Below are 14,598 nucleotides of genomic sequence, written 5' to 3' on the forward strand. Positions count from 1 at the left end.
TAAAAAAAAATTCGAGTGGAAACAAGAAAATGGCCTATCGTTGGTTCTCTAAATGCTTCAAATATGGTCTTTATAGCCTCGTCTCCATCCACGTTATCAAACTGACTCAAATCTACTTGACAAAAGCAGTTTTCACTGCGAAATATACCTGGCTCTCCTACTCTACGCTACTCACTGGTATCCGTCGTATCGTGGTTTAAAAAAAAGTAGCCTGGTTATAAAACATACATTGAAGACCATTGATTGGTCCGAAGCTGATTCAAAAATGCGTCACAAAAATCTAGACTGGCAAAACAGCCACCATTATGGGACAAAGAGAAGCAAAAGAATGAAAAATGTTTCACTTCCACAACCTTATTTTGATAAATTTGAAGTCAATATCGTCTTCTGGTTGAAATCATATGCAGTGTGCGTGCTACTGTCACCGGTAACATGATGTCACTGGTTAGTTTAGGGGGTCCCGGGGAGTGACGGTGGCTTTGGAAATCCACTGGTGTCGAGTGGACTAGATTAGCGCAGGGTAGAAACTGCCGGTGGAGACTGAGCTTAACATTGTTTATTATAGTTTATATAATTGTAGGCAGAAACTTTTGGGTTTGACTTAGCCATATATTCCCCCGACCCTTGCGGTGATCTTCAACATGGCAGTGGTGTGCAATCTATGGGAGAGCAATTTATTGTCACCCAGTGATAGAATGTGAGTCATGGGAATTTAACGTTCATTTAGCATGCAAGATTGTGGGTTAGCAAATATGTACTGTACTATTTTTTTTTTTCGTTTTATATTTGTTGGGCATTCATGTGTAAAAACAATTGCCGTAAACAACTTTTGTGAAAACGGACTTTATGAAGGTGGTAGTGAGTTGTTTCCCAGGGGTTAGCCGCCCTGACCCTCCAAAGGAAAAAACTAGTTGATGCCCGTTCTTGGGATGCATGGAATGTTCATGTGATTTTTTTTTTTCAATTTGGTTCAGGTTGAAATCCCTTTCAAATTCCTTACATCTCAGATTTTCTAATATGAATATCTTACAAAAATGCTTATTGTTTTATGTTGGTTTGTCTCAAAAGGTCCACCTTCACACTCCCTCACTTCCGCTTTCTGTCAGCAACAGGAAGTCTGTCTTGTCGGGCTGTCTTTCTTTCTTGGTTATCAGGAAAAGGGAGGTTGGGATGGCACACAACAGATTTTGACAAAGGATGCTTGTGGTGTGTGTTTAAAGTTGGACAAGGACATGCATGGAATTTTCTCACACACACTTCAGCAGATGATCATTTATTTTTAGTAGAGGGTAAAATTGTTAAACTCTCCCATCAAATTCGCTTGGTTAAATCATCAAAGGAATCCTGCCATTCTTAATTGGCAGAGAAAAGCTCTGTCACACGCCGTCATCTTCCACACTGTTGGTCCCATTGTTGCGGACTTGGTAGTTATGCAATAACCTTACTGACAATCAAAGGTCATGGTTGCGGTCAATGGGAGTCCACGTTGTTAGTTTTAAAGGTCCCATGCCATCAAAATAATATTTTTTTCAAGTGTTTTATGCGTACCATAGGGTACTGAAAATGGCATTTTTGTCCTACATTTGGTTAGGAGTGTGCTTTGGTCAAAAATTAGGTCGCCATCATTTAAGTTGCCATGGAAGTTAAAGTTAGCTGATACAAGTTCAACGTCTGTCTTTTTTTAATTGTTTGCAATAGTTGATAAAAGATGCAATACATGCAAAATGAGTGGATCAGATTTTCGCTAGTCAATGGGTGGCTGGGGTCTTGCGAAAGAGTTCGCTGATGTTGAATATTATTGTTATTTTGGTTCAACAGCTCTAAAAGGGAAGTACACTCACCAGCTACACCAACTTACAGACTCCCCATTCTCCAAGGCCACTTCTTTTTGGTTCATTGGCAGCTCCTCGTGTTGTACATGTCACCTTGGCCACAGACTGCAATGTACTGCATTTTCTTTCCTCAAGCTACTTGCACTAGACTCTCTGTCCATGTATTGTGTGTGTAACAGAGAAAGCATAATCTGAATACCATTTGGCTTTGGAGCAGACATATCCCTATCTGAATTTGTAAATTCCATTGTAATCATGTGAGGAGACTAGCTCAAGTCAATTTGACTATAGCTCTTATCCAGAGCCTTCAACGACGGCTGCCCGTTTTCCTGACGAACAATGAAAGATGAGAAACTTAGAAAAAAAAAAAAGACAAACTAATCATTGACAGACAGTGGGTTTTCATTTGTCACTGTATTTGTCACACACTGGCAGAGGTGAGTATTTCAACAGAACTGTCACTGACAGACTTCCATTTTGCCAACGAGTGATGAGCCAAGCAAATATTAGGTCAATTCCCACCTCTGGTGGTGTCAGTTATGCAGAAGTGTGGGTAAAATGAAACTATGGTCTGACAATTATGTGTTCTGCGATTGACTGGCAACCAGTCCAGGGTGACCTTTGCCTACTGCCCTGGGATAGGCTGGGATAGGGACCAGCAAGCCATGGTGATGATAAGTGGCTATGGAAAATGGATGGATGGAGGGGGCCTGACGATTAAAGTCTCTTTTGGCTTTTAAAAAAAATGGTAGATTGGCAATGGCGGAATTAAGTCTAGGGTGCTGATAAATCATGGATGTAACAGCAAACGTGAAAAGTGCCCACATCTGATTATATCCTCAAACCTCAAAGGTTTTGTGCTTAAACAACACTCCTACTTTTGCATTAGCTCAAACAACATGCCTGCCTGCTGCTTTTGCTTGTGAATGTGCTTCACTGAACTTCCACCGAGAAATGAAATCCATTGTGATGTCATTACGGCGACTTTTGCTATCCGCGGTCCTTATTAAAGTTGCCCTAAACTTCATTGAATGACACGTATGCAGATTTTTTTCAATCTAATATAATGTGTTTTTTTTTAACGTTAACCAATACACTTTTACTTTGTGATTGATGGGTGACAATGCAGATGAGAAATTTCTGCCTTCCAGTGCAAAGGTGTTCCGTTCATGCGACAAGGCTGAAAATAGATTTGCTTTTGTAGCTCAAACACACAATCGCACCATGTAATGCCTGTGGCATATATAATGTATTATTTTACAAATCAGATCACAGATTGAAATGCAAGCCATTGGCCATACCAATCTTGATGTTCAGATTGATGACTTGCTTCATCTTTATTTTTTGTTTCCTTTTCTTTAATTAGCACTAGGGCTGCGATGAACAATTATATTTATAATCTATCAACTATTATTTTTTATTTGTCGACTAATTGTCGACAAGACATCCATTTTGTTTGCAGAAAAATACGATGTTAGCGTTAGCATAGTTCTCAGCCCTCTGCGTTTCCCTCTCCTTTGTTCACGGTTTCTATGCCACTGTGACCTCTTCTGGTCGGCCAGGTACCGTAAAGCGTCAGGTGGGCTCTGTAGCTGAGGGATGAGGCCAAGATCGTGGTTAAAATGGTTGTAATTTTGCAGTCCAATGTCCAAAAACTTCTGACTGATGTTAGATACAAAAGCCAAGCTGTTTTGCATCAACAGACCTGAAATGAGCAAGAATATCACTGCTAGCTAGCAAAATCTGGACGGACACTGAGACTCATGTTGTGTGATTCTTCCTCCGGGGAGACATGAATGTAGTGAAAGAATGAGGTGAGTGAGGGAATAGACTTCAACCCGAAAAACTTCCTTTTGAACTTCCTGATGCAAGAAAGCATTCGATGAGACTGAAATGACGCCTAAAATAAATTAAACTAGTCGACGATGGCAGAACACCGTCGACTAATTAACATAATAGACAATAACATTGTCAACGTTGACTATTCGTGTCTGCCCTAAATAGGGCCTTCCTTTGTTTCTCATTTATCCCAATCTTGTTTCTTTGTTACCAGGTGGCTATAAAAATAGTGGACAAGACGCAGCTGGATGATGAAAACTTGAAAAAGATCTTTAGAGAGGTTCAAATCATGAAGTTGCTAAAGCACCCGCACATCATTCGCCTGTACCAGGTGAGTTGGCAGGGTTTGCATAATGGTTTCATTCATCGGGTTAGCAATTTGTCAATGATAGAACTTCTTGTTTGCTTATAATGCTGCTTCTTGTGTTCAGGTGATGGAGACAGAGAGAATGATTTATTTGGTAACTGAGTATGCCAGTGGTGGAGAAATCTTTGGTAAGGCTAACCCCTCCATGTAACATGTTTTAGAAGATCTTTGATCTTCTGTTTTTGTGTACATTTAAACATTTTATTAATATTTGTACTGTAATTGAAAAGACTTCACATTTCTTAAGATTTCTAACTTGTTTAAAATCATCTGTGCTCAGAATTTATTCAGGATCGATTCTGTTTTTAATTTTTTTGTTAACACATACAAGTACAGCAGAATTCTAACTCAGTTGTGCTTTGCTTTTCTAGACCACTTGGTGGCTCATGGACGTATGGCAGAAAAAGATGCCAGGAAGAAGTTTAAACAGATAGTTGCAGCAGTCCATTTTTGTCACTGCCGCAACATCGTCCACAGAGATCTGAAGGCAGAGAACCTGCTTTTAGACCACAATCTCAATATCAAAATAGCAGGTCTGTGAGCTGGTACTACACAGCCTCCCTTGCTTTATTAGTTTCAGTCTGTTTAAACAAGTGTAGGCAAGTGCCAACATGTGATGCGAGTATTTTCCATATGCCCAGGGAAGTGCCAAGGGAATTAAATTAACCTCCTCCACTCTTTCCTGTCAGACTTTGGTTTCAGTAACCTGTTTTCCCGAGGACAGCTGTTAAAGACCTGGTGTGGCAGCCCACCGTATGCAGCACCAGAACTATTTGAAGGCAAAGAGTATGACGGACCAAAAGTAGATATATGGGTGAGTACAATAACATTTGCATTTTACTACAACAGTCTTATCAAGAGATGCATGTTTTGTCAGATCGAAGATTCAAATATCTCTTTAGAAGGAAACAGTTTAGTTTATACACCATTCAATAAGATATATTAAGTATGTTATGACTATTTTGATATGGTAATAAAACATGTATATAGGAATTCTAAAGTCAAATGTTTTTGTGTTTGATGCATAAACCATATTATTCTGAAGAAAATTTGGGGGTTGACTTGCCCTTCATCTTGCAAGAGGTTTCCACAAACTACTTCTACAAACATGGAAATTGTTTTGCATATAAGTTAATTCTTTGAGTTTTAGCATTTATAGTCCTTTTCTCTCTGTTTTCTGTTTAGAGTTTAGGTGTGGTCTTGTATGTATTGGTGTGTGGTGCCCTACCATTTGATGGCAGTACTCTACAGAATTTGCGAGCACGTGTCCTAAGTGGCAAGTTCCGTATCCCCTTCTTTATGTCTACAGGTAAGTCTTATTGAACCATAATATTACTAAATAAATCTCTATTTGCACACACAGTGTTCATACGTCAACTCACAATAATCGATGGTTAAAGAATTCAATGTTGGCTGACAAGTCAAATGCAGAAGTGCAGTTGTCCCAGCAGTCAATGTGCTTGCTACATGCAGCTCACTTTTGTAGCTACACTCTAGCACAATTTATCATGAAACCAGATTCTCCTCTTTCAGAATTAAGCTTTTGAAACTGACGCACTGCTGATGTTGAGCCACATCTTCTGCTGTGTGGTCATGGTCTAAGTCCTGTTTCTCTGCACTTTGAATGACATTTGCCAGGCCATCTTGAGTTTATTTTCTATTTGTATTGTTTGAGCGAAAAAGTGAGCATGTCTTGCAGTTTTGTACGACATTCTTCCACTTAAACCATATATTCTTACAGCACCTTAAGTTTTTCCCTTGTTCTAATATGTCAGTGTTCGATACTTCAGCTTTCTTTTTGATCTTGTAGGCTAGCCAGCCCTGGCTTCATCTCCTCCGTGCTTTCCATTTCTATCCAATTTGGCATCAGTTTTGTTCATATCTGTTTTGAATCATATATTTCCAAACCACGTCGTAAGTTGGCCTGTTATACAGACACCCAGCCAGGTTGTTGTTCATTGCTGCTAGCTAATGATGCTGAACATTAGAAGGGGCGCACTGGCTCCGATTCAACATTGTTGTGCATATTTCCCTTATCTACTATGTCAGTATCTTTTTGAATTTGAGTTATAACTTTAGCTTTTTCTTGTTTGGCCATGAACTCCTCCCATTTGCTGGCATACCGGAAGTCCCCTAATTAAAATTTTCATTTGCATAAAGCTAAATACATCGTAATAGTTATGATGTTGCTGGTAAATGCTAGCTGGCATACAGAAAGTCCCCTAATTAAATTTTCATTTGTATAAAGCTAAATACGTCATAATATTTATGATGTTTCTGGTAAATTCTAGTAATTTTTACACAATAAGAATGAGAAACAGTTGTGACATTGTAATTCTTTCATAAATGTCTCTACCATGTTTTGACTAAAGATGATTAAATATTTATATGTAAAGCATTTTTATCATGGAAGTATGGATCATCAAAACACAGACATGAATTGTGAGCTGATGAGTCATACTCCACCTCGCCTCTAGTATGAATGCATGATAACAAACCTTCAATCAAACTAACAGCTCTCCTCTTTATTATTCTAAAGACAACCAATGAAATTAGCTCATCATTTGGAAATGTTCACATACACGTGAGCAAAATCGCTGTTACCAATATGTTAATTAAATAATAAGAATAACATTTTTAGAAAGTTTTAGAAATGTTAGCATTATTTTTGTTTAACCACAATCTTTTTTTTTTAGGTAGTGATTTAGCATGACAGATTTAGCTGCCGTCATGTGAGAAATTTTGTCAAAATATCCATTGACTTTTTGTTAGTCAGTGATGTAGCATGACAGATTTTGCTGTCGTCATGTGAGAAATTTTGTCAAAATATCCTTTGACGAAAGCAACACTGCTATGCTTAGGTGGCTGCATTTTCTAATCTAGGGCTACCATCATTTTTATCCCTGCCTGTGTCAAAAAATAGTGCTTCACAATCTTTCTGCCGATCTGCGTTTGAAATGTGTATGCTAGAATATGTGCGTGTGTGTGTTTGTTTGTTAACAGACTGTGAGTATTTGATCAGACATATGTTGGTGCTGGAGCCCAGCCGACGGCTGACAATGGAACAGATTTGTAAGAACAAATGGATGAGACAAGGGGACCCGGATCCTGATTTCGATAGGGTGAGTTCTCCAAAAATTATTGTGCACCTCTGGATTCAAGAAAATTCATATTATTAACTGATTTAGAGTTAGGATTCCACACTATGACAATACAGAAAAAGTAATGTGTGCCTTGTAGCCAAAAAGAAAATGAAGTTTTTAGTTTTGTACCAATATTCAAGAGAACTGGCTCTATACCCGCATTATTTTTCCCCAAATCCTGGAATTTCAAATGATGATACAGCAATCCCTTGTTTTTCACTGTTAATGGGGACCAGAAAAAAACCCAGTGAAAAAGTGAAAAATCGCAAAGCAGTGACCCCCACCCCCCACCCCCCACACCCTCCGCTCGATCTCCCCATACACCAGACTTTACCATATGTACGGGGAGTTTCGCACGTTTATCTAACAGCGCACAGTGGTGAGTCTAGTAGAGTTTTTGCCTAACGTCCTCATTTAGTGCCAGATGCACTGAAGCAGTCGTTTAGTTCTAAGCAAAAGTAACTATTCGAACAAGATTGTTCGATTTATTAGGGTTGTTAGATTGCTTCAGACTCCAAGTTAGGATTGAGCGTAGGAGTGCTGCAGTGCATTGTGCCTGCTGTGAGGTGACGAAAAAAAAAAAAAAACGATGCATTGAGGGCGCAATAGGAGTGGCACAAAATAGCGATGAATCACTATGATTGAATATTTTTTGCCAGTTGAAAATTGTATTTTGGTATTGGCACCAGTACTTGGTGCAACGCTATTATTTGTAATTACTGTATTTATTGTGAATTTAATTTTTGAATACTGATTGATTCTTTCCTTCTCTCATTCAGTTGATAGCAGAGTGTGAGCTGGTCAAGACTGAAAGAGAAACTGAGCTCATCAATGAGCAAGTGCTAATAGCTATGTCTGAGATGGGACTGGACCGAGAACGTACAATTCAGGTCAGACAAATTATAACTGAGTATGATTATTTTATTTAAGACATGATTTGTTAACCATTTATGTATTGGTTTAAATCAGACAAGTGGTCTCAATATTGTGGCTGTAATGTTTTTTGTGTGGTGAAAATGAGTTTTTAGGCTGATACAATTAACACTTCTGTTTTAAATATACCTCCTTTCCTTCTTCAGTCCCTACAAACAGATGCATATGATCACTACAGTGCCATCTACAGTTTGCTCTCTGACCGTCTCAAGAAACACAAGACATTGCGTGTTGCTCCACCCACACCACGCTCTATTAGTTATCCCATTAACACTGTACAGGTGAATGCTTTCAATTTGAATTTGCAGTGGAACCTCTAAAGCTGACCACAATCTGTTTTGTAAGGCAAGCTGCTGTAGTAATCATAAATGCCTCCAACTTACTCTATCCGCGCTTTTTGACTGTCAGTCACAAATTTGACATACTGCTGTTAGGTTTGTGACTGGATGAGCAAGTGTGTTTAAGTGAAACATACCCCTACACACTGAGTAGCCTTCTGGAATCCACTGCCAAAGATTGGTTAGATAGAAAATTGCACCGGTAGTTTGAGAGATCTGTGACTGGATTAGTAAAGTGTGTGCAAATGAAACATACCCATACACAGAGAATTATTTTGGTTTGGTTAAGTAGAAATTCGGTTTTGATAGTTTGATATGAGATGATAAAATACAATGATAGAATTATGATTGGATGAGCGAGTTGAGGGCTGGGAGTGGAGTGAGTAAGCGTGTGTAGGCGGAACTTCCGCTTTCTGCCTTTCACTGTGGACGTTTCGTTGACTACTGATTCGATGGAGAGTTTTTGGGGATTTTTTTTTTGTTTCGTTTTGTTTTTTTGCATGTTGCAGCCAACAGTAACCTTTCTTTAATGAAATGCCAAAGTATAATGAGTATACATGGCTATATTTTTTATTACTTTTTTGTGGCAGGTTGCATCACATTGATTTCTGGGTAGATTAAAAAAAAATACCTACTGGTAGTTTTGTGAATGGTAAGATGTGTATATGTCAGGAGCCCACTTATTGTCTATTGAATGCATCATGTATACTTCAGGCACAGAGACGTGCTCGTTTTGTAAGATTTATAGTATTTTGCAACATCTCACACTGACATTTCAACCTTCAATAAGTATTTGTGGGACTTAAAAGGCATATTTTTACGGCAAATCTTTCCTCGTCATTTTCTTAGAACCTGTTTCTCAACTCTAGAGGTTCCACTGTTATTTTGAACATCTTGTGAATAACTACTGTAACGAGTGTCCCCTCACCCTACCTCACTGATTTTATGAAGTGATTTTGAGCTAAAAAACAAGATAATGATTTCAGTTCTGCATCCCTTAACTATTTAATCCATGCATTTTTGTATGTATCAAATGGCAGGTGTTAAAGCCGTGATGCTAAATTGAGGTGACTGACCTTAACCAATGTGCCAATCCCACTCTTCTTAAGCGGATTGTTTTGAAAATGAGTGCAATCTTCCCCTGACCTTTGTGTGTTCACTTGCGTAGATGGATCCACAGGGTAATCCAGTTAGCATAACAGTTCCTCATGTCCAGCTTATCAACCCAGAGAACCAGATTGTTGAGGTCAGTTGAGGATGATATGTATTTACACTATTGTACATTTTATTAACATTTTGTCTCGTCAAATCTTTACTTTGTTGTAAGGCCAATTTTCCTTAGGTTATTACAAATGGGTGTAACCAAATGGAAATAAAATGAATTTATATTTAAAGCAAAATTTTAAAATGTTATATTGCATTATGTTTTCCACTGTAAACAACATGATAGCTTGACTTTAAAATGATATGAGTGTCTGACATAAATATGTACAATAAACACGAAGGCGACAAGCCCATGGCCATCCCCTCCGGATAAAAAATAGGGGATTTTACTGCTTGATTTGAATTATTAAAAGGGAATATCGATCAGAATATTATTTTACTCGCTAGACTGCATAGAACATACAGTAGTATTATAAATACATTTGTAGAGGTTGACGTCAGCTTCATAGTATACAACTTGTACAATTCAGTTGTTTTTTTCCAGAAACAACAGTGATAATGTTCAAATATGTTGTTTGTTTTGTTTTTTTTTTTTTGTTTAGCCTGACGGCAATATGGCACTTGACAGTGATGAAGGTGAAGAGCCATCTCCAGAAGCCATGGCTCGGTACCTCTCAATGAGGCGTCACACTGTGGGTGTACCAGACCAAAGGTAATGCAGTGATATTTTTTCAGTCTGCAGTTTGTCATTACAACAAATATTACGACAGGGCATTGTTGATGTTAATTCAGTCACTTGGCATGGATCCTTGTCCTTCTATAAATACATGAATTAACTACTTTAACAAATACAAGTGTATTGAAACTTTGATTTTCCTCAAAATTGTTACCAATAATTAAGCCCATTGTAAACTGTATAAAATCCTTCGGATGGTAGTACCTTATCTTTATAGACTATGACTTTTTCACCAGATAATCAAAATTTGAGCCAAACGCTCAAAATGGTAGGCTAATAAAAGACCTTAATTTATCATATTGTGAGTGTGGGTTGGTTTCCCACTATTGTGCCCTGTGAATGACTGACCTGTACCCCGCTTCTCATACATTGTCATCTGGGATTGGCTGCAGTTTATCAATGTGATGAATATTGATGGAGGGACTGATCGTTGAGGTTTTGATTTGTAAACTGGTTCATGGTAATATGTATTCACTTGTCCTGAAACTGATCTTGTCATTTACAATTTGCGATCATTGCAAACCCCTTTAGGTTTGGGCAATATCAAAATATGTAAAACGAGATAGACACTGAATCAATATCAATAGAAATTGCACTTAGTATATTACCGATTAAAAATAAATACCGTATTTTCCGGACTGTAAGGCGCACTGATATATAAGCCGCAGCAGCAAAATTTCAGCAAAAAATTTATTTTTGTCATGGATAAGCCGCCGGTAATAACATCAGATCTGTACGCAAAAAGATGGTATATGAAGTTTATAAAAAAATGTTTTAGTTATTTAATTTTTTTTGTAATTGACGCCCAACAGCATCATCCTCTCTTTAACAGACTGAACATGCTTGCATGTTTAGTCCCAACATATTTATAGAAGATGGATGGATATCTGTTAGTTAAATAGCAGTTCAAAATCAAAATCCATATTTCAATAGCATCTTTTTTTGTCTCCCTTTGTTTGATAGTTTATTTTAGTGAACATAACACATTCTACATAATTCAATTCAATTCAAAATCACATATACTGTGTACTGTATATAAAATGCACACATCACAAATTTACCCCAAATTTTATACATTCCCCTATTAAATTTAGACATATATATATATATATATATATATATATATATATATATATATATATATATATATATATGATTCACATCTTTTCTTTCTTCTTTAGTTGTTTCATAAATTGGCAGATGTACACATTTGCTTGCTGGTGGCTAGTAAAAAAAACAAAAAACAAAACATGGATAAGCCGCACTGGACTTAAAGCCGCTGGGCCCAAAACATGAGGAAAAAGTCGTGGCTTATAGTCCGAAAAATACAGTAACTGAACCAGGACGTGCCTACAGTATGTTAGGTTTGTGTTGCATTTGCAAGCACCAGGAAATTGAATCAAAAATATTTTGTTATGAGTTCATAAGAACTGTTCATGTGAACCTGGCAATGAAAACATGCCGAACAACAGAAGTGCATGCATGCATGCATATGTGTGCGTGTGGCTGTGTGTGTGTTATATGTATGAGTCATGAAATATTGGCCTAACCTTTAACTTCCTTAAAATAAATGATGAGTCGCCTCCATGCAGTTCTTGTAATAAGATTGTTTTGCATGTTAACATAGTTAAACGTCTTTCGATAGTTTTCTACACGTAAAGGACCTGCTAGCTAGGCTGTAACAAAGTTTCCCAAACACTTTGGGAAGTCTGTTTTGAACAAGATTTAACTTTTTGCCCGTAATTACAGAATGTGTGTTTGGAACAAACACAAAATAATCATCACCAAAACAACATCATATGTCTAGTGAAGCAAGGTACAGTCTTGACAGCATTATACGTTAGGATAATTTTTCTTCACCCTGAAAAGGATCCTTACACTAAATGGTTGGAACAATACAAATGTTTCAAAATAGCAGTCAGATAGCACAAAGCCTTCAAGCCTTTTTTTGAATTTTTTCCCCAAGATTTGCAAAAGTTTTCTAGAAAACATTTCTGGGTTGTATAGTGCATATGCATACTGTAGGTAACATTATTTTAACCAATGTATCTTATTTTAACCTGTTTATCCATTTTTACTGAATCCATGTATTATTATATATTTTAGGCCAATTTATGATTTCTACAAAGCCACCCAAACAGATTCTGCTTTGCCGTAATTACATTGATCAAAAAAGTTTATTTTTTTTAAATAATGTTTACTATAGGACTGAGATGCAAGAAGACCTACAGAAACTGCCACCTGGTTTCCCCCGGGGAGCAGTGGCCCAGGTCCCTTTTCCTCCACTTACTCCTACGATGGGACAAATGCACACTCTCATGCCGACACAGAGCCTACAGCCGACACAGCAGTTGGAGTACAAGGTGCAGTAATTTATGTCTTGGATGTCCCCTTAAGTCATCAGATAACTTTCAAGGATAAGAAAAGTCACATTTTTGACCCAAGATCAATTCTGTTTTATTGATGTGTCTGTGCATATTTACATTTCAGGAGCAATCGTTGCTGCAACCACCCACTCTGCAGTTACTCAATGGCATGGGGCCCCTGGGCCGAAGAGCTTCCGATGGTGGTGCCAATATTCAACTACATGCTCAACTCCTGAAAAGGCCCCGGGGGCCATCACCTCTTGTGACCAGTCCAGTGAGTAGTCAGATGATTGACAATGATGAGCTAGTTAATGGACATTATTGTTGACCTGCAAACTCATCCCCTCTCATAGCACCCTATTCCTGCTGTTGCTCCGGTGGATGAAGAGGGATCTGACGGAGAGCCAGATCAAGAAGCGGTACAAAGGTAATTGAAGCGATGGTGTTGGGTTGTGAGATAATGTTGTACAGAGAGGTGAAGTTAGAACTGGATAGTGTGAGTCCCACGTTACCGTGATAGTTGGTGCCTGATTGTTAGTGCGGGAAACTTGGTCAAGGTAAAGGCTCTTAACTAGTCATCTTTGCAGCAGCTTTCGCTGGTGGCCCGGGTTGCTGGGAGTGTGTGCATCTAGGCTGCTTTGCTTTTTCCCCACGGGTGCTGGCCACTCTGCTGTGGCGCTCACCTTTGCCTCTGCTCCCTTTACCATTGTGCAAGTGCCTTTCTTTCTGGCTACAATTCCAGCCAAACACTTAAATCACCACTTAATCTGATTCTTGTGTCAATATATGCAAAATTACACTCTTTTCCACTCTTTCTCATCCAGCTTTGCTAACTCTTAAGCTTGCAAAGCCTGTTAAAATTCATCATATGCTGTGCTCATAAACTCTTACGTCATTTTGTGGTTTAATTTTGACAAGATGATAGATACCCCCCTTTGACAGTGGTGGAATGGGTGGGCCTTCCCCCTGTCCGTAGGAGCAATCAAGGGCAGTGAGTTGACCAGCACTGCTTCCTGTCTCCCACCCTCACCCCCAACCTCCTCCCTCCCTGCGGCCCAGGTACCTGGCGAACCGCTGCAAGCGGCACACGACGCACGCTCTCATGAGCACATCGCATGGCGATCCCTTGGCAGAACCCCAGCGGTCACAGGGCCCCCGCCAGAGGGTGGGATGGGCCCCTGACACACACACCCGGTGAGGGGATGCACCCACGCTGTGCTTTCTTATGCACAAACTGACTTAGACTCTGTATCTCTGTACCTCCGCACCTTTTGTCTCAAAAGGATTTTTTTTTAATGGTGTTGATATTGCTCCAGCATAAGTGAAGTTCATTCCCGGCTGAAATCTGTTGTAGATTGTATCTGGGCCTGGTTTGTGGACATCAAGAAGCTGTTTTGAGTCAAACCAGTAATGATGTGCCTGCTTCATGACACTCCATCAGTTTTCAGTCAGAATCAGTACTTAAAAAGACAGTGTATAGAATTTAGCACCATGTATTTGGTGAACTAAAAAAGTGTCCCTTAAAAAAATTAATCCAATGTCAGGTTACTATTTCATCAACATCAAATTTCATCATTTGTTCATTTTTTAATAAGACCCTCGGTCTAGTAAGCGCTAATTGTATTGCAAAAGTTGTGCCATGCCTAACAAGAGGCAGAGCATTTGTATGGTGTGGAAAATGGACTGCAAAATAATGCATAAAGTGGAAATAGCACATTTGTATGGTGTGGGAAATTCAACTGCAAAACAATGCACAAATGTAGTATGTGAACTAAAGAATTAAATAAAGTTCCCAGACTCAGTCGATCAGATCAGGGGTCTCCAACCTTTTTATCATCACAGACCGGTCAATGCTTGTGAATTTTATTGTGGACCTGGGA

General features: G+C 38.7%; 1 protein-coding gene across 2 annotated transcripts in view; it reads left to right on the top strand.

Annotated features, from left to right (window-relative positions):
- Window positions 1-14,598, top strand: part of sik3 (SIK family kinase 3) — a 34,418-nt gene that overhangs the window by 4,649 nt on the left and 15,171 nt on the right. Inside the window, exons 2-15 of one of the 2 annotated variants that reach the window (XM_088427498.1) lie at window positions 3,886-4,002; window positions 4,103-4,166; window positions 4,410-4,571; window positions 4,728-4,852; window positions 5,224-5,347; window positions 7,042-7,160; window positions 7,961-8,071; window positions 8,261-8,395; window positions 9,621-9,698; window positions 10,219-10,328; window positions 12,559-12,715; window positions 12,843-12,992; window positions 13,072-13,145; window positions 13,778-13,912. In XM_088427498.1, coding sequence (XP_088283624.1) covers window positions 3,886-4,002; window positions 4,103-4,166; window positions 4,410-4,571; window positions 4,728-4,852; window positions 5,224-5,347; window positions 7,042-7,160; window positions 7,961-8,071; window positions 8,261-8,395; window positions 9,621-9,698; window positions 10,219-10,328; window positions 12,559-12,715; window positions 12,843-12,992; window positions 13,072-13,145; window positions 13,778-13,912 — 1,661 coding nt within the window. The remainder of the gene's footprint in view (window positions 1-3,885; window positions 4,003-4,102; window positions 4,167-4,409; window positions 4,572-4,727; window positions 4,853-5,223; window positions 5,348-7,041; window positions 7,161-7,960; window positions 8,072-8,260; window positions 8,396-9,620; window positions 9,699-10,218; window positions 10,329-12,558; window positions 12,716-12,842; window positions 12,993-13,071; window positions 13,146-13,777; window positions 13,913-14,598) is intronic. The other variant, XM_088427500.1, reaches the window with a different exon arrangement.

This window comes from Hippichthys cyanospilos, chromosome 11, assembly GCF_059441005.1.
Source record: "Hippichthys cyanospilos isolate Australia breed blue-spotted pipefish chromosome 11, RoL_Hcya_1.0, whole genome shotgun sequence".
NCBI lineage: Eukaryota > Metazoa > Chordata > Actinopteri > Syngnathiformes > Syngnathidae > Hippichthys > Hippichthys cyanospilos.